At 34.0% G+C, this 25735-nt stretch overlaps 1 protein-coding gene across 6 annotated transcripts in view; it reads left to right on the top strand.

The window, feature by feature from the left end:
- Positions 1–25735, top strand: part of ADGRB3 (adhesion G protein-coupled receptor B3) — a 741588-nt gene that overhangs the window by 672190 nt on the left and 43663 nt on the right. For 5 of the 6 annotated variants that reach the window (XM_032274421.1, XM_032274422.1, XM_032274425.1 and 2 more), the window contains 6 exons: positions 3311–3461; positions 6097–6166; positions 8616–8682; positions 11015–11100; positions 16587–16685; positions 17002–17173. In XM_032274421.1, the coding sequence (XP_032130312.1) occupies positions 3311–3461; positions 6097–6166; positions 8616–8682; positions 11015–11100; positions 16587–16685; positions 17002–17173 (645 nt within the window). The remainder of the gene's footprint in view (positions 1–3310; positions 3462–6096; positions 6167–8615; positions 8683–11014; positions 11101–16586; positions 16686–17001; positions 17174–25735) is intronic. The other variant, XM_032274423.1, reaches the window with a different exon arrangement.

Genomic DNA, 25735 nt, shown 5'->3' with positions numbered 1-25735 from the left:
AAAAAAAAAAAAAAAAAAAAAAAAAAAAGAAAGAAAAACTCTAAGACCAAAGTTCACAACAGTGAGTCCAGTCAGAGTGATAATTGAACAGTTGCCAAGATATGAACCTCTTTATGGAAAAGGAGATTCAGGATTTGAGGTTTGTATGTGGAAAAAAACTCTAGTACTGAGGGGATCTAAGGGATGATTGAGCACTAGGGTCTTGTTGATGTGGATTTGGGTTATGCAGGAGAAGAGATCAAACAATCCTGAGCCCAGAACACTAGAAAAGCCACTTTTATGGAAGCTGATATGTCATTTGTGGACAATAATAAAGTTTCATTTGAAAATTTTTATTTATAAAAGTTGTAAAGACTATTTCCAACTTAACCAATATAACATATCAGTAGAAAAATCAGTGTTTCCTTGTATGGATTGTTTGATTTTCTTTTAAGTTCAGGGGTACATGTCCATGTTTGTTACATAGGTAAATGGGCATCATGGGGTCGGGTTGTACAGATTATTTCATTACTTAGGCATCAAGCCTAGTACCCATTAGTTATTTTTCCTGATCCTCTCTTTTCTCCCTCCCTTCACCCTTTGATAGGCCCCAGTGTGTGTTGTTCTCCTCTGTGTGTCCATGTGTTCTCATCATTTAGCTCCCTTATAAGTGAGAACATGCAATATTTGGTTTTCTGTTTTGCATCAGTTTGCGAGAATAATGGCCTCCAGCTCTATCCATGTTCCTGCAAAGGACATGATTACATTCATTTTTATGGCTGCAGAGTATTCCATGTTGAATATGTACCGTATTTTCTTTATGCAGTCTATCATTGATGGGCATTTTGGTTGATTCCATGTCTTTGCTGTTGTGAATACTGCTGCAATGAACATACACCTGAACGTATCTTTATAATAGAAAAATTTATATTTTGTTGTGTATATGCCCAGTAATGGGATTACTGGGTTAAATGATATTTCTGTGTTTAGGTCTCTGAGGAACCGCTACACTGTCTTCCACAATGGTGAAACTAATTTACATTCCCACCAACAGTACATAAACTGTCCTTTTTCTCCACAACCTCACCAGCATTTGCTATTTTTTGACTTTTTACTAATAGCCATTCTGATTGATATGAAATGGTATCTCACTCACTATGGTTTTGATTTGCATTTCTCTTAATGTCAGTGATGTTGGGCATTTTTTCATATGCTTGTCGGCTGAGTGATTTTATATTGATTCTCCACATGATGATGCAAAGTGTAGCTCCTTTTTTCTATTTTTCAAGATCATAGATTTTGCTATGCTTTTTGTATATGGTTAATTTTGTGACTTAAACCTCTTTAGTTCATATGTACATATTCCTTAAGCTGAGATAGCTTACCTTTGTACTTGGAGCAACTTAAGGCATATATAAATATTTATCCAGCTATTGTAGAATACTGTTGTCTGAAGAAATAGGCCTTACTTCTTTAGTTACAATACATTTCCCCATTGTCTGTGGCCATATTATTGTTCAAAGAGACATGATTATTGAAATGTCAGTGGCTCAAAATTGCATGTGCTTCAATTTGTATTAGAATTAAAGTGGATACCAGGGAGTTGCAAAGTAAAGTAACAAACACAATATGCAGACAGAAAATTTTAAAATCTCTATACTCAGCCATTGAACACTTCATTATTTCTTATAAAATTTCAGTACACCCACACTTAGGGTCTTACATTTCAACATATTTATTTACAGTTTGATAGAACTCTTTATTGATAGATTAAAAACAGAGATGGCCTAGCTTTGCTAGTACATACAATTGAGTTGAAACAAACTGGTAGAGGAAACTGAAAGGGTAACAAGTGACTGAAAAAGGTCAACTAGTCTTTGGATAGCAAGTAGAAGAGTTGTAATTGGAATTCACATGGGATCGGCCACTACAGATGAAAAAATAAGCAAACTAGACAATCTGCAGATATTTAAACCATAAATTAGAAAAAATAAAAAGTCTCAATGTGTCAAGAATAGGAGGAATTACAATTCGTTAAAGCTACTGCATTATACCTGAGACTAGATAGAGGTATGAGGAAGCCTTCAAGAAATCCATGATTTTATCATCTTTATAAACAGAAACAAGTACTAAATGTTAATGATAACAGTCATATTTGGTTGGACACTTACTATATACCTAGCACAGTGCTCCTCAGCCTCTTAACATTATCTCTTATCATTTACACAACCTGCTGAGATAAACATGCTAAAGTTCTTTTTATAGGATAAGAAGAACTGGAAAACTAAGTTAACATATGGTGAAATTTAACAAACAAATAATACGAATAATTTGGGCCAAAAAATTCTATTAAGATATTCTGCATTAGCAGTGGATGGTGGTAGAGATGCGAAGATATGGATTATAGTTTCATTTCTTTGTAGTGGGTTTTTTACAGTTTTTTTTAGTTCTACTGTCTTTGTTTTGCCATTTCAATTTTTAAAAACAGTAAGATTGAGAATGACTGTCAAAGGAACAAATTAGTCGTTACTGGTTCTGGTTTATAAAGACTTGCATTTCAACAAGATTTATAAAGAAATTATAACAGTGAAGTAAGTAACAACCTTTACCAAAATGAAGCTACTGATTTTTGCCAATGAGTTACAACTAAGGATCAGCACATTCAAGGTGATTAAGTTACATGTAGAAAAATATCTATAAAATCATAGCTGTGTACTGCCAGTGACTTGGTTACCTTTTCAAAATTATTTGATTAGGACTCACATTGCAAAGTAATACCATAGGAACATTGTATTAATTACTTTAAAATACATATGTTATTTTTTAACTATGTTGTTGGCCAAACCTCATTGTACTTTGCTGTTATACCTTGAATATCATGCAAATATAAGAGCAAACTAATTTTTTCTTTTGAAAGTCTGTTACATTTGCAGATATAATTTTAACGACACAGATAAAACAACAAAGATTATCTGTTAAAAGGGAAAAATAAAGAATGTAGCCAAAATAATTAAGAGCATTTTCATAATTATACCTAAAAAATTCAAGTAAAACAGTAATTTTAATCTCCCTTGAGCTCAAATTTACATTCAGGGTTCTTCACACAAAAAATTAAGCCCAAATGGAATTAGATATATATTTTTCCATTATAAATATTGTATAGAGCATGAAGGCTACAGGGTTTATAATTTCTATAAGTAATTACTCTTGTCACTGAGGAGAAGTAGATATTTGAAATAAAAGCAATGAATCAAAGATTAACAATCCTCTTCAGAACATGTGATTTTCCCTCTTCCAGGTTCAGTGCGAGCCCTTTTGTTTGTTTCCACAGAGTATCTGCACAACCACCACTGCATTTTTGCACTTTTTCTTCCTGGCTTCATTCTGTTGGGTTTTGACTGAGGCGTGGCAATCATATATGGCTGTAACTGGAAAAATTAGGACACGGCTTATAAGAAAACGCTTTTTGTGCCTTGGATGGGGTAAGCATATTAATATACCTTTTTGTGCTTTTCTCTAAATGACTTTGAACACATATTACAAAGCAGTCAAGAGTGATTAGGCACAGGCTACTTTTGTCTAATTTCATCTATGGAGGTGAAAATACATGAGCTCGTGAATTTTGAGTATTCATTGGCCATTTGGAACTTAAAAAGGAAGCAAGTATTGAATGCTCATGTAGCTAGTCAGTTAACACTCAATAGTGCAGACAGTGTGAGATGAGACCTGAGATACCTACACACAGAAAAACAGTGCTCTCTGTTAATATTTTCTGAAAGTGTAAAATATCTTAAAATTTTGAGAGCTGAATGTATGTACTCCCACCAGGAAACTTAGAGCATTTCATTCCAAGAAATCTCAAAACAATTAAAGAATACAGCTATTCATTTCACAGCTCACAGCTAGTCGATGTAGTCCTCAAAAATAGAAACTTAGAATTGCTGAGAATTGTTTCTTTACTTGTGTTTATTAAGAAGTTTCTCTCAAATTGCCTCATGACATGGACATCTGAAAGATCTATATTATAGGGCCAATTGTAATGATAGCCTAGTTAATTTAAGAAGCTGCTTTTAGAAAAGGCCCAAATATACAATAATATCTACTGTATTGGAAGACTGACATATGGGATGCTAGAAGGAAACTGGGAAATTACAAATAAGTGTACTTATAACAATGCCAGTATAATTTAGACTGGAAAAATATTATCAAGAACACTTACATATTATTCATTAGGTTTCAGCAAGGTCTATTATGTTTAACTAATGAAAAGCAGTTAATAAGAAGTTGAAGAGTAGGCCAGCCATGGTAGCTCACGTCTGTAATCCTAGCACTTTGAGAGGCCAAGGTGGGTGTACTGCCTGAGCACAGGAGTTTGAGATTAGCCTGTACAACATGACAAAACCCTATCTCTACCAAAAATACAAACAAAGAATTAGCCAGGCATGGTGGCACATGCATGTAGTCCCAGCTACTGGGGAGGCTGAGGTGGGAGGATTACATGAGCCTGGGAAGTGGAGGTTGCAGTGAGCTGAGATCACACCACTGAACTCCAACCTGTATGGCAGAGTGAGAGCCTCACACAAACACAAAAGTTGCAGACTTTGTTTTACCTAGACTTTCATCAATTTTTTGTCTAAATTTCATGACAAAGCCCTTCTAAAGTTAAAGTAGTATTTCAATCGGGATATTTTTGCTATGAATTAATACTATTCTAAGAAATACAGACTGCAAGTAAAAGAACACATTTTTTGATGACGAATAAAATGTGATTTTCAGGATTGGTGACTACTTTGTTTAAAATCATTACTAAAGATTTTGAGGAGAGGCTTCACAATCTCCAAATTTACAGCTAATATCAAATTACTCTAGCAAAAAGCTAAACTGATGGTGCTAGAGTATCAGAAAATTTATGGGTTGGCAGAACAGTGGTATATGTGTTTCATTATGGACAAGTACAATATAATGAATCTAGAAAAAATTTTAATTAAATTATATGAAATAAATACTATTAATTCTTCAGTTATAACCCTGGAGGGTTTTCTTCCCCTAATGAACTTAGTCCAGTCAATCAAAAACGTCAACAAATGACATGTGTGAAGGAAGATAGAGGAGGAGGAAGAAGAAGAGGAGAAACAGGAGGAGGAAAGTGAGGATAAGGATGAGGAGGGGACTATATATGTATAATTTGCACTACATATATATGTGTGTGTGTGTGTGTGTGTGTGTGTATCTCACCAATATTTGTTTAAAACTATGATGTGTCCCTCTGAAATGTTTTCCATAGTTCTTGTCATTAAATCTCATGAAGGAATGTGATGTCACTAGAGAAGGCTCACAGAGGAAAGAGAATAGCAGGAAGTATGTGAAATTATAGTAAGAAAGAAGATGGGCAGAGGAGATACAAGAAGATGATTAGATGATGGATTTTTCAGCCAGAAAAGGCAAACATGATCTTCCTAAAAAGGCCTAGCCAAAACTTAAAAAAAAAAAAAAAAAAAAAAAGTAAATAGCATAGATTAGATCTACCAAAACATAGGGAGTTTCCATTGAACTTTAATGAGGTAAGTGTACTTGACATAAACTAAAAGAAGATGCTAGCTCAGAATCAGTGCAAATATGTTCGTAATTGAATTTTGTATTTCTACATTCTTGTTATTATAAGCAAATTTTAAAGAAAGTGTTAACTGATGAGATTTATGTTTTTTGCATCTTATTATAAGTACAGCTTGATGTGGATCAATATGTGGCCAATGGAATGTTCCACTTCTCTGATATTACATCACACCAGAACATCCAGTTTTTACCATTCTGATTTTATAACTATAAATTTCCTTTGTAACAGTATAAACCTCTAGGGAAAAAATAACTTAAAAGATATACTAAATCTCTGCTATTACTTCCATTTAAACCCATGTCAAATGTGGTGGTAACCTAGCAACATCAGAGAAGTGCAGTAAGTTAAAAGCTCAGGTACCTCTCTCATATTTTTCAACTTGAAAGAAATTTTGTAATAGAAACGTACCTTGTGAACTATCGGAGTTTGCTCTGACTTTTCCTGAGCCATTATGCATAGTGGTTATAGTTGAATATGAATGTGTGACATTGCTTTTCTTGCAGGTTTACCGGCATTAGTAGTGGCCACATCAGTAGGCTTCACCAGAACAAAAGGATATGGCACTGATCACTAGTAAGTCCATCCACAGTGATAAATCATGTTTATGATTTAACAAATCATCAGAGTCTTGGTTGGCCTTGCTGATGGCTTGCATTTTATCATGGAATCATTAAAATGCATTCGTAACAAATAAAACAAGGTAGCTTAATGCACAAAGGTTAAGAAATAAATGTTGTAGCACTGTTCAGAATCTTTGTTTTAATTTCCCATTTCTTAATAAGACCAATGTATTTGGCTTTTAAAATATTTCAACATCTATTGTGCATGCTGTGTCTCAAATAAGTCTGACATCTTTACTATTTAGAATGTGATTCTGCTATGACCTTCTAATTCCATTAATGATAATGTATATTGTTATTTACCAAGTTTTGTCATGTTAGTTCAAGTTTTGTTGCTATGTTAGGGTAATGTATACTAAAAGTTATAGATCAAGGAAACCAATAGATTTCACATTGGAAAATACTCGGACTATGGAAGAAATTAAAAGGGAGAAAAAGCTATACGATACCAGCTCAGTTTATAGCTGTAGTGCTGATAAATTCTATGAGAGAATTTGTAGTAAGGTATGACATTTTAAATCTAAACAATGTACTTTCATGTTTTATTTTATCTACTTCCAAGTTGAGGAGGCAATTAAGAAGTGGAGAAAGAGATGTGCATCTTATTGAAAGCATGTATTTTAAAGCATGATGTTCTTTTAATTGTCTTGGGCTTGAGGTAGGAATCACTGCTAATTAGGCACTCTGGTAGTTTCATACAAATTGTGAACATACTGAGAGATATTTTTTCAGTTTATTCTAAAGAAACTTCTGCAAAATTTAAAGAGCTCCCATCAGAGCATTTTTAATGAAATCTATATTATTGTTTAAAATTCTGATACTACAGCACTATCACTTTAAGTTATTACTTTTTACAATAGCATAACTTGTTATAAATCTATTTTGGGAAAGTCACTACATTGGGAATATGGGAATAAGATTATATATATTATGGCTTCTACTTTCAAAGAGTTCATAATTAAAGTCCAATACAATACAGTAAGTAATGCATTTATTTTATAACTGTAAAGTTTTATAACAGTATAATCCCCTAGGGAAAAAATAAAAGATATACCCAATCTCTATTAGTATATATTGAAAGATATACTAAATCTCAGTTTAAAGATTACTGGCAGTCTTAGAGACAAAATCTAAAGTGTTCTGTCAGACTAAGGTTTTTTTCTCCAGGTATATTTTTAAAAAATATATATTAAATTATCCACCTCAAAGTAGAAAAGTACATTTTTATCTTTCTGCTGTTATGTCAAGGAGCAATAACTAAATGCAGAATTTGAATATACATACACATATTTGTGTGTGTGTGTATATAAATGTTGATATAGTATATCTGTGTGTGCATATATAATTACTAGGTAAATATGTTCAAGATATAATTTACATAGAGTAGCATCCACTCTATTATATGTACAGTTCTGTGAGTTTTGAGAAATATATAAGTCATGTAACCAACATCATAATCCATATAGAGCCGTTTATTGTTAGAACAGATATAGAGCAGCTACCATTTATTGCTATTACTTTTGAAGGCAGCATGTTGATTCTGTGGACTGAGAAGAAATAGTGAAAGGTCAAATGTCAAAAAAACAAGTGCTTGAAAGGGTGGGAATGACTCTTTGCATTAGCAGCCCCTCACACGTCCTTCATTTTCACATTCCTGGAGTCTGCATGGGCAGATGTGCCACCCTGCAAAGCCTCCAGTGTCAGCCCCATTCCCTCTGCCGTGAAATACTGTTTCTCCCCAAATGGATTATCATGTCTCTATCAATGCAAACCTACATCTCCTGGTGAATTTAGTCATTGAAACAAACACAGCTGCACTTATTTTTATTCAAAAGCTTATCCTTAGGGAACTTTCTTAGTATTTTGGTGAAAAAGTAAAATTAGAAGGAAAATAGCAATGCAAATGTGGCTTATCCATTCCCTGCAATGATGGCTTTTAAACCAATTTCTCCCAGTATTTCAATGGCCTCCAGGAAAAGCAGGTAAATGACACGTGTAACACTCTAAAAAACACACTCTTCTTGCTTTAAAGTACATTTGAAAAACTCCATAATGGATATAAAACAGCATTTTATAAAATTTAAATAATACTCACCTTTGTAATGAGAGTAAATATAGAAATCTCACTGCAAGGGTAATTTGTCTAAAATGTATCAACTGCCTGAAAGTAAGACCTTATAATAAAACTTTGTTTTCAGTTAGACATATATAGTAGTTCTTACTCAAGAAATTATCTAATTCTAGTTTTTTTCTACATCCTTTATGTTTTTTTTTTATTACAAATCTTTAACATGTGCCAAAATCCCAAGGCTAAATGTATAATCTAAGTTGTTTGTATCATACTTTAGTGGTCTAATACTTGTCACTAATTTTTGTTAGTTCTTATCTAATGTGATTTTCAGCTGCTGGCTCTCTCTTGAAGGAGGACTACTCTATGCTTTTGTGGGACCTGCAGCTGCTGTTGTCCTGGTAAACATCAAAATCAACTTATTTTGTTTTCTTAGCAAAAAAAGACTACTTGAGTTCAATTAGAGTGGCAGTTTTGATAATGTAGTTCTTGTGTAAAAATTAAATTTAAAGTTCAATGGTGTATTACTCTGAATATCAATTGTTATTGAGTCTTTTATGATTCTAAAATATTCTTATTTTGAATACTAAAGAATATTAAACTGGGAGTGTGATATTTCTCTTACAGTAATTTCAGATTTATGAAGAAATTTGAGTAAGTTTTAATGAATTCTTCCTCTTTAATGCATAGAATCTCATTATTTACCATAATTTCACCTTCATTATGTAAAATCCATATGGTTATTAATAGGAAATCTCTTCAAGGCTGCCCCTATCAAAGATCTAAAAGAAATGTATTCTCAACCTCAGTGATACTGACATTTTGGAGCATATGTTTGTTGCAGGGGCTGTCTTGTGTGTTTTAGCAGGTTCAGCAGCATCCCTTTTCTCTACCTACTACATACAAAATAGTACCCTCTAGTCATAACACTCAAAACGTCTTCAGACATTTTTCCAATGGTCCCTGGGGGTCAAAATCGCCCCTGTTTAAGAATCACTTCCATATGTTATAGATAAGGATTTTCTCTTTTGAAACCACAAAATAATTGTTTAAAAATTTAAACTGTGGTAATGTATAATATTTCCTTCCAATTTGCCTTTCTCTTTCTCCTTTTGGATTTATTGATTACAAATCTTTCTTGGCCAGTAACTCTTTAAAGAAAAGGGAGGAAAGACATAGTCTAAATTAAACACAAATGTTCATATTTCTGTGCAATTATATTTCTAATTGGAAAGTTAATCTTTTGTTTCTTGAATGATGCATTGAAAAAATTGGAAGCTAGTGACATTACTAACTCTGATATGTGACTTTTTTCTTCCTTTAAGTTTGTTCTCCCTCCACTAAGCTGTCACAGGGAACAGAAACTGTCTATGATTCACAAGAAAAATAAAATCAAGGCATGAATCTTAGAGCACAGGGAAATCAAAACTATTAGATACTGTTTTGTCTGCTGTGCTGAATTTTTATTTAATCAACTGAATTACTTCCCTAAGCTTCTAGGTTAATACTCATATAACACTAAAATGAAGAAACAGACTATGTATATAATTAAAACACCAAAGTATGGTCTTTTGTGGGGTGACAAATTCCCTTATGATTAAGTTGTGGATTAATAGAATCCATAGAATATACTTTTTCTCTGAGCTTAAATAATGATAGGTACAGAAATGAATAAGTATTCTCTTGATTAAATGGTATCTTGTCAGGAAACTATGAAGAATGACTCCCCTTAAGTCCCCACTTAATAGGTATGTTTTGCATCTTCCTTACATCAGCAATTGAACACATTTTAGCTTTATATTCACCATCTTCATTGGCAGCAGGGCAGGGTTACACCAAGACTGAAAAGAGGCAAGAGAGGCAAGAAAGGCAAAAAGAAGAAAATATTTTTCATTATTATCTTGGTTTACTCATTGGGCTGGATTTCTTGATCAGAAAGTGTTGGTAGATGAGAGAATTGTGGGGGCTCATCATAAGGTGTTACAAATAGACATCTGTGCAGCTTTTTACAGTTTTACATGAAAAAGGAAAACTATATACGATTTCTTTCATTTATTATGCAAAAGACCTTTTAAGCGACAGTAAGAAAGTCTTAGAAAATGATAAAACTGTACACTAGAGCATATTTTAAGAATTGGCACTAGTGTCCATTGCATAAAAGATTCTGGTGAATTGAATAGGCTTTCCTTTCTGCCTAGAAGAGCATGGTACATCAAAATGCTTCCCTTCCAGAGAAAAGAATGACCACACGGCATGAGGAATTTAGGCATTCTGTCCTCCATGCTGGGAATAATGACAAATCATCAGCACCTTTTGCTGCCAGGGCTCACCCTAGCCTCATACTCTAAGATTCAGAATCTCCTGGCTCTTGGTCATAGGGTAATACTCATTTAGCCAAATAATTTTATTCAGGGTTGACTCAGACAAAAGAATGCCAGATTGTCATAGTATGGTATCATTTAAAAGTCAGGCAATTGAAGGTTAATTTCCCCAGTGTTAACGGCAAAGCATGGAAATTAAATGAACTTAATGTACTTTACAACTTTAAAGTAGCACACCACTGTTAAATTGTTCCGTATGCCTCTATGCACTTATAAAAAATGTTTGAGAAGCGCTTCATACCACTACTAATGATACGGTGGCTATAAACTGATAAAACAGGATTTTCAGGAGAAACAGGGACCTGATTCCCTTCACTATCATTGAAAGGTCAACTTTGTTTCTGTTTGACAGGTCAACATGGTGATTGGCATTTTGGTATTTAATAAACTTGTTTCCAGAGATGGAATCCTAGATAAAAAGCTCAAACACAGAGCCGGGTAAGCTGCAATTGGTAGATTTTGAAGGTTATTTACCAGTGAATCCCATACTGCAATTTCAGACCATCACTGACTAGGTTTGACTGTGCGTTGAATTTTGTTATTGATGTACTAGTGTGTCTGGTAGATTCTGCCCTATAAAAGTTTCCAGTGTGCTATTTTTAAGTAATATGACCAAAAATCTAAAAATACTGTGACAGACCATTAAGAAAATTGGAGTTTCTTTGTGCATATTACCTGCTTGTCAGAAAGGAACATTAAATGTTAAGGCTAGACTTAATAACAATTGTCATTAGGTAAGGGTTTCCAAATCCTTCCGGGTTTTGATCATAAAGAACAGGAGATAAATTGAACACAGTGTTGGTATGTGACAGAATAGAATCAGGACAAGCAAACCTAAACAGGGCAAAATACTATGTTTTCTTTGACTAATTGTATATATCAGGAAAAAATCTTCTCCCCTTATCAAGCACTATTTTTGTCTTATATTTTCATTCCTTATGACATTTTTAGTCTAACTGGCTAAAAAGTTATTCATAAGTTCCATACTTTAACCTCTTATATATTATAATAGTAAAATTAAGGGAGATGCTTTTCTAAATTTTATAAATATCTGATGACTTCTTATATATTATATATCTAATGACAGTAATATCTCATATATAGATTGATAGTAGCTTTTTAAGGCTATATTATCCTTTATCATATAAATTTGTTGACACTTGAATGAATTGTTAATACCTTTGATTTTTTCTTTATCTCTCCTTATAAAAAGTTTACAACTTTCTTCTTTCCATTGAACTGTACCCTCATTCAAAACTTACCCATATCATATTTTCTTCCATAATTTATGATATTACTTAATAGTCATAGTAATTGATCACTTGTGAAAATTTTAAGTCCATTGTGTTTTTATAACCTATGTAATGATTAATATAATGTGTGTATTTCTTTTCCCTAGCAAAATACTAAATTTAATGGTTTCAATATAAAAATTTGATATCATTTATATCAAACATTAGAAATACAATAGTGTAATTAAAAATCACTGAAGTTTCTTCCTGAGGGAAGATCATTCTCTAATTTAGAGATTTTTTTCACTACAGATGAGTTTCTGTAACATCCTTAAATATGCAGACTTGAACGTAGTACAGACACAGCTTTCTAGATAATTTAAACACAAAATTTTCACACAATTACTCTTGTTATTATGCCACATGTGAGCGGCATAATACTTACTCTAATTAATTCCCACTACATGTGTCATAAAAAAATCTGGACATTTCTGTCCAAATTAATCATGTAATAATATAGTGATCAGACTGAGTACTGGGATAGAAACTCAGTTCTGCTGCTAGTAGTATAAAGTTATATAATTTAAACAACATCAACAACAAAATGGGACCCTTTAGTAATTAAGATAAAACTTTGAGGTCAAACAAAACCATGCTTTATATTCAGCTCTGCAATTTACTAGCTGTGTCTATGTGCCTTTGGGCATGTTACTTTTTTCAATTCAGTCTCCTCATCTGTTAAATGGGGAAAATAACTCCTGCCTCATAGAGTATATGAAAATATAATGTATATAAAGCACACATTACAGTATTTAGCACATAGCAAGCATTCACTCCACAATGGCTGCTCTTATGAGGAGCCAACCTGAACAGATTAGATTGTTTTCACAGGTCTCTAATTATCAACCAAGAGCCTATGATCCTGCCATCCATGACATGAAGGTCAAAAAAAGAGATGATATTATCTAAATGAATATGATGCTGAGAATTTATTACATTCATTGTCAGTATTTTTTCTTATTCAATTATTTTATGTATAAAGCCCAGTTTAATTTATAGCTCTTTGTAAGAGATCATATAGGTTTAGAAGAAATGACAATAGTGTCAATCATGAATTTAGAAATTATCCATTTCAATCTATATATTAACAAGTAAATTATAATTTTAAAACCTCTTATTCTAAGCATATTCTTAGAAGAAGTTACATATGTTTCATTGGCAAAACTGAGTCAGTGTTTTTCTGGTTCAAAGGCCACTGCCAGAGAAGCAGGAATGTTAATTTATGTTATAAAAACAGAATGTTGGTTACTGTCCAGAGCAAAAAAGAACTAGTAACAAATTAATTTCTTTAGGTTTTCAAACTATATTTCTAATATAAAGTACAATTTTAGCTTAAGAAAATATACATTACAATTTGTACTCCATTCCAAAGCGTGACTGAAGGAAATTTTTGGAAGCTATAGATGTTTGAATAAATTTAGTTCACAGGGAAGTTGTGAGGACAGTGAAGAACAGTCCCCAGTGAAGAACAAATAATCAAAATTAAAGAAAAATTAAGCAGAAAGATAATTGATCGACTTGACAACTCACCTTCCTATTTGTAAAAATTATTACAGCTTATTTGAATATACACATATATCAAGCATTCTAGGTTGTTATTTAAAATCAAATATTGTACCAAGATGTTCCTTTTCCCATTTTTTCTGTTTCTTTGATCCCTTTCTTCTTTTTATAATCAGTTGTTAAAAACAGCCAAGCATATAGTTTGTGCTCAATAAATATTTGTAAAGGAATTAATAATTAATAATACAATAGTTTAACAAGTTTTATAAGACCCAAACTGTATTAATATTTTTTCAACAGAAATTCTTTTTTTTTCTTTTTTTTTAACTTCTATTTTAAGTTCAGGAGTACAAGATAAACGTGTGTCACATGGGTTTGCTGGACAGATTATTTCATACTCAAGTTTTAAGCCTAGTACCCATTAGTTTACCAAGAAGGAAGTTATTGCAACTAACAACACACCTTATATAAAATGATAATTAGAAGAATAAAATCAGGATAAAAATGGCATGTATATTTTTAGAACATCTTAAGCAGAAAATTTATGCTTCTCTATTTTTCTGCAATGGAACTTTCTTATTTACTGTCTTAAACTTCTTTGTCTTATCTACCTGAGCTAAGGAAATTGACTTACTAGTACTCTTTACAAATTTCATGTGATTTTTTTAAAGGAAGGCTGGTACATTTCCTTTCCAGGGAATATTTTATGTTATTGACAATAAATCAGTCAGACTTTATTTTTTCTTTAAAGAAAAGAGAAAAATTACATGGTGACGGGAACTAGAACCTGTAGATTTTAAGATCCACAGTAATAACTGGAGTAGACAGAACTATCTGAAGAGTAATGTGTGTAAAGTTTTTCTATTTAATGTAACTTTGGTTCTATAATGTGATCCTCTCCTGGTGCCCTGGTGGACATATTGGTTAAATTTAAATGTATGGACAACTCATTTTTTTACTGTTTGAACTTATCATTATATAAATGTATATTTCTTCTACAGTAAAGAAACAAGATCTTATTTTTCAATGCAGCAATTCAATTTAGCATCTAGACTATGTGTTCTTCATATTATATTAATTTCTCTAGTGGTCACATAAACTAGGAAAAAACATTACATGTCTCTAGGTAATTCTACTTCATGCACATCCAGTAACAGAATGCCAAAGGTGTCCAACCAGTTAACATCAAGCATGGTTTTCAACAGTTAGCCCTGACTAAGGGAAATAGGCATAGATCTTTTAGTTGGCCTCAAATAAATCTTAAATAAAGACAAATAAGCATTTTAAATAATGGCTTAAAATTTATTTTCAGACAAGCCCATATTTAGATTAAATCACACTTTTCAAGACTAAAATACTTACACCATGTACTTAAAATTATTTTTTGGTAATATTTGGCTTTCAATCTTGTTTTAGAGCCTAGAGGCAACATATTCTTAGATTAAGAAAGACAGCTCCATCATAAACACCGTACAACCTATCTTCTGTGATAAAGGGGACAATATATAACTAACCCATGCCTTTTTCATATTAATCTGATCAGATTTAACAAGATTAAAGAAATTCAAATGTTTAGTAAGAGCAGTGGTACTTGTTCCTGTTTGTTCATCAGGATAATTTATGGGGCTTTGAAAAAGGCAGATACCTAAGCCCTATCAAATTAGAGTCTTTGTGGTTGGGGTCTGATAGACAGCTGATGTGCAGCCACTGCGGGGAATTCTGGCCTATGTACTCCTTTGGGATGTACACATCAGCATGTCTATTGAGGCATTCCTAAACTAAACTGGATGGACTAATGGCTACATATTATTTTGAAAAGTTTGGACACATTTGGCTAGTACATGTGCCCTGGGCTGGATCAGTAAAGTGAAAGATTTAGTGTTATATTCCCCACCTCCACACCCATCTCTGAAAGCTCTGATTTTTCTCACAGGATCTGCTGATCAATCTATTTACTTAATAACTTTCACATTTATTATCTCATATCATCACTATTTACAAATGAGTACACTTATTTAAAATAAACCAGAGATTTTAAGTTATGAGCATCTTACAACTTTCTCTCTTCTGCCACTTTTCTTATGCAACTAGTAATGCAACTCCATTATAAGATTCTTTAAGAAAACCTACAAAATAAGCATTTTAGACATCAACACCATGTAGGAATGGACTATGCACACCGCAGAGTATTATTCCAACATGTTTGGAATTTTTAATTCAAGTAATTTCTTTGGTTTTTCCTAAAAGGTTCCAATAAATCTGTAATTTTCAAGGTACCCTTTTCTAAAGCAAAATGTATATAAAGTTTTCTCATTTAATGTGACTTTGCTTCTATAATGTACTAAATGGAGTATGAATTGTTTGAATCTGAATTTACTTACAAAATCCTCTAGAACAGAATATCCATTTAAATGCTAGGAGGTTGGAGTCTATGACAAATGTTTAGAAATAATATTTTGAACTTAACAATTATGTTAAATGTGTTCTATTAAAGCAGAAAGCTATCACTCTCATTATCAACTAATATTTCATCAAATTTCATTAGCTTCTATATTCAGATCATCCTAAAATATGGACAACACATTGATATTATAAGAATATAGTATCTTTTGAGAATCTGTTGAGAAAAAAACTACATCTTCACCAGATAATTGAAGACTCCTAAAATCCATTTCTTGCCATGTTGGTTTCTGAGATAATTATTTACATTTCAGAAGGTTTCCACAAATATACGTGCCTTCTGCAATTAACAATGAACGTCCTCAGAGCTCGGAGTCCCCACATGTTTGATTATTAAGGGTCTGAATAAAGGGTTTTCACTGTGTGTCTACAGAAGCACATGCTTATGATTAACTCAGTGTATTGGGCAACTTTGATCAATTGACACAAGGGCCATTTATAGTGTGATGATGGACATGTTTTGCATGCAGCAAAGGCCCATGTTAAAAGGTAAATGTTATAAAGATAATTTGTAATATAAATGCATCTTTACAACAACCTAGAGCATTCATTTTTGATAAATATACTTTTCTGCATGAAATCGTATTTAAAAGCTAACTTGCAGCAGCAACTTTTTTTGGTGACAATTCAATATTTTGTTCTTTTTGTGGGTGTTCTGTTTGTTTGCAGTCAGATGAGTGAGCCTCATAGCGGTTTGACGCTCAAATGTGCCAAGTGTGGAGTAGTTTCAACAACAGCTTTGTCAGCCACCACCGCCAGTAACGCCATGTTAGTCCGAATCATTTACATCTTCTTGTTACAAATCTTTTACAGTGCATGTGAGAAATGCTATGATGAAAAAAATTTGGGTTTTCTAATACAAGAGCAGAGAGTATACTTAAATATTTATAATTGGCAACTGCCTTTATAACTATTGTGGGATAGTGTATTAAAAACAAATAAAACTCTCAAATGTCATCTGCTTTGTGGTTTCCAAGTTAATGGTCTTGGAAGCACATACAAAAATGCTTTGTTGAATGGGGGTTTGGCTTCGGCCTGGGGTGTGATGTACAGCTACGAAATGTTGCTTTCTTGGTCTCAACAGGGCATCTCTTTGGAGCTCCTGCGTGGTGTTGCCCCTTTTGGCTTTGACATGGATGTCTGCGGTTCTGGCCATGACAGATAAACGCTCCATATTGTTTCAAATACTTTTTGCTGTGTTTGATTCATTGCAAGGCTTTGTTATAGTCATGGTCCACTGCATTCTTCGGAGAGAGGTGAGAAGTATTCTTGTGATACAGAAGAGTGAGGGTTGAAAGGGTATTTCCTTGCTAACAAGTATGATCTTTTAATATATTGATGTTCAGATTAAAGCTGGTCTCCTTTATTGACAATCAGGAATCAAAGCTGAAGGAATCCTGTAAGACACAGCTTGGGAGGGCCCCCAGCAATCTAAAAGTGACAGATTAAAACAGATGGGAGTATGCCAGGAAAAACACAACCAGAGGTCTCAAAAGCCAGGGAGAATAGATTTAAGAGAAGCTACGTGGAGTGATTTATATAAATAAGTCTGTTAGAAAAATTAGTGAATAGTTTGCTAAGAATGATGGTTTCCAGCTCTATCCATGTCCCTGCAAAGGACATGAACTGACACAAGAAAAGAAAACCAAACACTGCATGTTCTCATTCATAAGTGGGTGTTGAACAATGAGAACACATGGACACAGGGAGGGGAACATCACACACTGGGGCCTGTTGGGGGATCAGGGGCCTAGGGGAGAGATAGCATTAGGAGAAATATCTAATATAGATGATAGGGGGAAGAATGCAGCAAACCACCATGGCATGTGTATACCTATGTAACCTGCGTGTTCTGCACATGTACCCCAGAACTTAAAGTATAATTAAAATGAAAAAGAAAAATTAGTAAGAGGGCCTACAGGCATATTTTTAAAAGACACAGTTCATGAGCATAATGCAGTGATAATTCTTAAGTTCATTCCCTAACTCATGTTTCTTCATACAGCACATCCTCCTTGCTTATATTAACTAATGTTATTTTAAGTAGAAAACATTGAAGATGAATGCTTAGTTCTTTTGTCTCTATACAAAGTTATGGTTATGATTACTAAGGATTATTGCTTTCTATATGAATGTTTACTCTCAGAAAAATACTGAAACTACGTACAGTTAGACATGATAGGCAGTAATTGTCTCCAAGAACTGTAGATGTATTATCACAGCATTTCTCTGGATTATGATTAAAGTTCATTGTCAGTAGTAGAGAAAGAAAGAAGTCATATTTCATGAATGAAGACAGTAGCTAGAACCAGATCCATCCAGGACAGTGAGAGATTGCAGACTTGAGTTGTTTAAGAATAAAATGATGTTTTCCAACCTGTGTGAAAATTATTTTGAATGCTTGCAAGCACTGAGAGTATTTACAAGGTTTATGAGTCATTTTAGCATTTACTCTAGGGATGACTGGTAACAAAACACACACTGACATGGTGCCGTGCTAGTCATTTTGAGAAAACAGTCTACTCTGTCATTTTGCATTATGTAGCTTGTTTGAGAACTTTATTGCAATGTGCACATTGCAAAAAACATATGTGCATATGAGTATAAACTCTATAGTTTTGCAATGATGTGTACAGATAACCAAAGGCTTTTTACCTGACTTACCCGATAGGAAGAACAATATTTCTGAGGTATTTTATTTTATTTTAGCTTGAGAACTTGATTGCAATGTGTACATTGCAAAAAAACATATGTACCTATGAGTATAAACCCTGTAGTTTTGCAATTATGTGTACAGATAACCAAAGGCTTTTACCCGATTTACCAGATAGGAAGAACAATATTTCTGAGGTATTTTATTATTATGCTTTAAGTTCTGGGATACATGTGCAGAACATGCAGGTTTCTTACAGAGGTATACACATGCCATGGTGGATTGCTGCGTCCTTCCCCCTGTCATCTATATTAGATATTTCTCCTAATGTTATCCCTCCCTTAGTCACCCTCCCCATAACAGGCCCCAGTGTGTGATGTTCCCCTCCCTGTGTCCATGTGTTCTTATTGTTCAACTCCCACTTATGAGTGAGAACATGCAGTGTTTGGTTTTACCTTCCTGTGTTAGTTGGCTGAGAATGATGGTTTTCAGCTTCATCCATGTCCCTGCAAAGGACATGAACTGATATGGCTGCATAGTATTCCATGGTGTATATGTGCCACATTTTCTTTATCCAGCCTATCATTGATGGGCATTTGGGTTGGTTCCAAGTCTTTGTTATTGTGAACAGTGCTGCAATAAACATAAGTGTGCATGTGTCTTTATAGTAGAATGATTTATAATCCTTTTGGGTATATACCCAAGAATGGGATTGCTGGGTCAAATGATATTTCTGGTTCTAGATCCTTGAGGAATTGCCCCACTGTCTTCCACAATGGTTGAACTAATTTACACTCCCACCAACAGTGTAAAAGCTTTCCTATTTCTCCACATCTTCTCCAGCATGTGTTGTTTCCTGACTTCTTAATGATCGCCATTCTAACTGGCATGAAATGGTATCTCATTGTGGTTTTGATTTGCATTTCTCTAATGACCAGTAATGATGATATATTTGTGGCTGCATAAATGTCATAATAAGATACAGATGTCAGCAATAAACCAAGTGTATTCTAAGAACATTCTATGAAGAAATTCAATGAAAACAGATACATAATAGCTTCATATTGCAAGAGGAGGAGAGTATTTCCGTATTTTTAAAATCTGATGTTTATAGCTGCCAAGCCTTACTATTCCTTTAGCAAATTTCTACCTAGAATATCACCATTTAAAATCTTCCAAGTATTGAATTATTTATAGAGCAAAGAAGTAGAAGTTAGGAAGAAATTGAATAATAATTTAGCTTATGTTCTTCTCCAACTATTACCATCCTATGGTCTTCTATATTAATATTATCACTAACATATTTAAGTAACAAAATTGTTCTAAATGATACATAATGCTTTTGACAGATGATTAAGAATGGAAGAATTCCAAGTTTTAAGTAAGATACATGATGATATACCTGCATGCAGGCATACAGTTTTTAGAAGATATTAATACCTTAGGTATTTAGGAGAAGGACAGTGCTGTATCACTATATAAACATCCCTTTTTCTTCAGAATAAGCTTGCTAGATAGTCTTAAGCTATCATCAAAATATGCAGGTTTTAAAGTGGCAGATATTATGACGGCTAATTATCAAATTTTTGCTGTTTATATGAAGAAAATTACTTGGGACAAAAAATTCTTGATTTCCATCAGAACTTTTTCATACTCGCTAATTTGACTGTTAACTGTCAAAAACATGATTTAAAAGTAATTAAATCAATCATATGATTAATAATTCTGCTAAAGTAGATGTCTCTAAATACATGTTTTCTGTACTAATGGAAAATAAAAATATGGACACATCTCTGTTGTTGCATTTTTAATTATTAGTTCCAGTTTAAAAAATTTATAGCAAATAAGTTAACAGCAGAGTGTCATAATACTCTTTAGCTCCATCATTGAAAGGACAAATCACATATTCCTTTTTTTTTGTACTGAACCCTAAAAATAACCTGTAACACTGCTACAAATACACAGAGCAAATTTCAGTCATAGGGCAAATCTGTTTCAGAATTCCTAGAGGAAGATTTTATTTAAATACCCAAAGGCCCTTGTTTAGAAGGATTTTACAGATCCCAAGGAAGATATCATAGGAGACCTCATTTGGATCACAGAAATTCTTTGTTACCTTCTAAAGGTATATTGCCTGACACTAGCAATGGGCCTATCTCAGATTACTTGTGATCACATTGCCCTGGCATTTACGATGGTCTAAGAGAAGCATCTTCCCATATCCTCTGTGTCTCCACTGAACAATAATTTCATAAAGATATACCAAAGCAAATGTAATAGATAGCTACATGTAAAACATTAGGTAGTGATTTATATCTATTAATCTACTAGATAATTTATAATTGGATCCTAGAAATACAGTTTTATCCCTACTGCTTTTCTCTTTAAAATATTTGCTTCACTAAAATTCATGTGGTCTTTTCTTAAAAATATATAAGCAATGCAAAATATATTTTTTTAATTTAGAGACTGGATATATATATATATATATATTTCTATTTCTATGTATTTTTGACAGATTCTAACAGAATTTGGTCTTTAATGACTATCCCAATACGAATTCAGAAGGCTTTACCCATATTTATTATTTCTGTGGAGGAGGTGGGTCTTCACAGGGGGAGAATGTAGCCTTGCCGTTTAAGAAGGAGAAAAGAAGTGAAATACTATAACTGGGATATTTTGAATGTGGTGTGTATAGAGCCCAATTTATTTTAAAAGTGCCTTTACTTTTAGTGGGTCCAATTTTAAAATCATTTCACATCAGTAGAAAAGGGAGAAATGATTACTCTGTCCTGCCACATCAATTGTATCCCACTAAAAGAAAAATTTGAATGTTTACATAACTATTTGTTCTGACCTTCAGACCTAAAAATCTTAATATTTAAACTTTATGAAACTTGTATTATTGAAAATACAATTTCTTCCTCTGGAATAACTTTTCCTTTGAATTACTTACTAAATCTCTCTGGGGGAAAAAATAAAAGGCATTTGCTTTATCACAACAAATACTTTTAGCAACAGAACATAAATCTTAGAAGCTAATATGTACAACAGCTCATAAGACAGAATCGAATAGAAATATAGATGTTTTCTTCATTTATCCATCATTGATTGATTAGAATTTATTTGAAATAAACAGATAACAAAACATACTATTTACTATTCCCTGCATTGCTATGGAAATGGAAACAACACAGGGGTTATGAAACCTCTGAAATAGTTACTGTTGCTAGGAAACCACTTTCTTGGTGCCTGCACATTTTTCTCATCTTTCTGTCTCTGGCTGTGCCTGGCTCTAAGACAATCTTACAGCTTGATGTCAGAGGTGGAAAATCACAAGATCATGATACAAAATAAGCTACAATAAAACTCTTTCACTAAATGGAAGGATAAAAGGAAAGTGCTTAAGTGGATAATTTTGTCATGTCAGTGTGTGAGAATCCTGTGGCTGTTCTGTAGCATCACTAGCAGGGCCAAGCTTTGCTTTTCTCTTTCCCAAGCACTGGCAGGAGGTCTAGGCTGCACCAGATGAAGCCCCAACATCTGTATCCAAACCCATAAAGTCATTTTGTAGTGAAATGCTTAAAATAAAAAACATTTTTCTTTCTTCTTTCTCCCATTCCCACCCTTTTAAAGCCTATTTCCTATTTAGTCTTACTATTTCCACAAAGCGTACGATAAACAAAATGATTTTACATGAGCACGGCAGTGAAGATGTAACACAGACAAGCATCCTTACCTATCTGATCTAAAACCAATAATCTCCCAAAGTAAATCATTTAAAAAAATAAAGCCAGTAGCAATGAAATAACTAGACAACAATTTGTAAAGAGTCCATATTGCATATAATATAGGTCAGATAGAAAGTTACATGAACCTCCAGGTTTGACTACTTATAGGGAAATTTAGTATGACTCATTAGCATGGAAGGGTATATCTGTGCCTTCCTTTAGTGCAGGACGGGTCAGCTATTTTAGTTCATCTTTGAGAGGAAGGAGGAGGCGATGAAAGACATCAAAACTCATGGGTTTCAAAGGGAACGATGAAGTTAGAGGATTAAGGAAGTGAAGATTTCAGGTAGAGGAAGATGGAGAAAGGTTACTGGGCATACGGTTTCCATGTAGTGGAGCCTTTGGTGCATAGTAGACAGTCTTCTCTGGGACTATATGAAGCACACTGAGGCATAAAGCAAATTATATAATCCTGGACTCTAGAGTGACTTTTTTTTTTAATAGCTATGACTGAAGCACCAAAAGAAAAACATCACTTATGGCATTTGAATACATAGCATTGACTAAGTGATGTCTTGTGCTTTCTGGTCAGGGTATTCAGTGACCATAATAAGTGGCCATTATGAGTGGTCTCATAATGAAATTTAAATAGATTTCAGAGAGTTCATAAGTAGCTTAGGGAAAAGAGGGTCAGGGTACTGATTGTAACATTTTGAGCTTGCTCAGAAGAAAATTTCAGTCCACTATCCCTGATGAACACCCATGTGGAAATCCTCAATAAAATACTGGCAAACGAAATCCAGCAGCACACCAAAAAGTTTATCCACCTTGATCAAATCAGCTTCATCCCTGGGATGCAAGGCTAGTTCATCATATACAAATCAATCAATGTAATCCATCACATAAACAGAACCAATGACAAAAACCACATGATTATTTCAATAGATGCAGAGAAAGCCTCAACAAAATTCAACAGCCCTTGATGCTAAACACTCTCAACAAACTAGGTATTGATGGAAGGTACCTGGAACTAATAAGAGCTATTTATGACAAACCCACAGCCAATACCATATTGAATGGACAGAAACTGGAAGCATTCCCTTTGAAAACTGGCAGAAGACAAGGATGCCCTCTCTCACTATTCCTATTCAACATAGTATTGGAAGTTCTGGCCAGGACTATCAGGCAAGAAAAAGAAATAAAGCATATTCAAATAGGAAGAGAGGAACTCAAATTTTCTCTGTTTATAGATGACATGATTGTATATTTAGAGAACACCATCGTCTCAGCCCCAAATCCCCTTAAGGTGATAAGCAACTTCAGCAAAGTCTCAGGATACAAAAGCAGTGTACAAAAATCACAAATATTCCCCCACCAATAATAGGCAAACAGAGAGCCAAATCATGAGTGAACTATCATTCACAATTGCTGCAGAGAATAAAATACCAGGAATACAACTTACAAGGGATGTGAATGACCTCTTCAAGGAGGACTACAAACCACTGCTCAAGGAAACGAGAGAACACAAACAAATGGTAAAACATTCCATGCTCATGGATAGGAAGAATCAATATTGTGAAAATGACCATACTACTCAAAGTAATTTATAGATTCAAGGCTATTCCCATCAAGGTACCGTTGACTTTCTTCACAGAATTGGATAAAAAACTACTTTAAATTTCATATGGAACCAAAAAAGAGCCTGTATGGCCAAGACAATCCTAAGCAAAAAGAACAAAGCTGGAGGCATCACACTAAGTGACTTCAATCTATACTACAGAGCCACTGTAACCAAAGCAGAACTACTGTAACCAAAACAGGTAGTGGTACCAAAACAGATATATAGACCAATGGAAAAGAACAGAGCCCTCGGAAATAATGCCACATGTCTGCAATCATCAGATCTTTGACAAACCTGACAAAAACAAGCAATGGGGAAAGTATTTCCTATTTAATAAATGGCGTTGGAAAAACTGGCTGGTCATATGCAGAAAACTGAAACTGGACCCCTTCCTTACATGTTATACAAAAATTAACCCAAGATGGATTAAAGATTTAAATGTTAGACCTAAAACCATAGAAACCCTAGAGGAAAACCTAGGCATTACCATTCAGGACAGCGGCATGGGCAAAGACTTCATGACTAACACATCAAAAGCAATGGCAACAAAAGCCAAAATAGACAAATGGAATCTAATTAAACTAAAGAGCTTCTGCAGAGCAAAAGAAACTATCAAAGTGAACAGAAACCTACAGAATAGGAGAAAATGTTTGCAATCTATCCCTCTAACAAAGGGCTAATATCAAGAATCTGCAAGGAACTTAAACAAATTTACAAGAAAAAAACTAACAACTCCATCAAAAAGTGGGCCAAGGATATGAACAGACCAATTCCTAAAAGAAGACACTGAAGTGGCCAACAGACATGAAGAAAAGCTCATCATCACTGGTCATTAGAGAAACGCAAATCAAAATGACAATGAGATACTATCTCACACCAGTTAGAACGGTGATCATTAAAGTCAAGAAACAACAGATGACACAGAGGATGTGGAGAAATAAGAATGCTTTTACACTGTTGGTGGGAGTGTAAACTAATTCCACCATTGTGGAATACAGTGTGGCAATTCCTCAAGGATCTAGAACCAGAAATATCATTTAACCCAGCAATCCTATTCCCGGGTATATACCCAAAGGATTATAAATCATTCTACTATAAAGACACATGCACACTTATGTTTATTGTAGCACTGTTCACAATAACAAAGACTTGGAACCAACGCAAATTCCCATCAATGATAGACTGGATAAAGAAAATGTGACACATAGGCACTATGAAATACTATGCAGCCATAAAAAGGATGAGCTCATGTCCTTTGCAGGGACATGGATGAAGCTGGAAACCATCATTCTCAGCAAACACACACAGCAACAGAAAACCAAACACTGCATGGTCTCACTCAAAAGGGGGAGTGGAACAATGAGGTCACATGGACACAGGGAGGGGAACATCACACACCGGGGCCTGACAGGAGTTGGGGTGCTAGGGGAGGGATAGCATTAGGAGAAATACCTAATGTAGATGACAGGTTGATGGGTGCAGCAAACCACCATGGCACATGTATACCTATGTAACAAACCTGCATGTTCTGCACATGCATTCCAAAACTTAAAGTATAATAACAATTTCTTTAAAAAAAGAATTAAGCAAGGTGGTATTTGGTTAAGAGCCTTATCCTTGTCAGTCTGATTCGAAGTTCAAAAAGAAATACACTTCAGATTTTTTTGTTGTTTTGTTTGTAATAAAATAGCATGTGGGGCCAGGCACAGTGGCTCATGCCTGTAATCCTAGCACTTTGTTTGGGAGACAAGATGGAAGACTTGCTTAAGGCCAGGACATTCAGATCAGCCTTGGCAACATAATGAGATGCCCG

This window comes from Sapajus apella, unplaced genomic scaffold (assembly GCF_009761245.1).
Source record: "Sapajus apella isolate SASKATOON/1434 unplaced genomic scaffold, GSC_monkey_1.0 scaffold6, whole genome shotgun sequence".
NCBI lineage: Eukaryota > Metazoa > Chordata > Mammalia > Primates > Cebidae > Sapajus > Sapajus apella.
The sequence above is the reverse complement of the archived record's forward strand: the minus strand, read 5'-3'. Positions and strand labels throughout refer to the sequence as shown.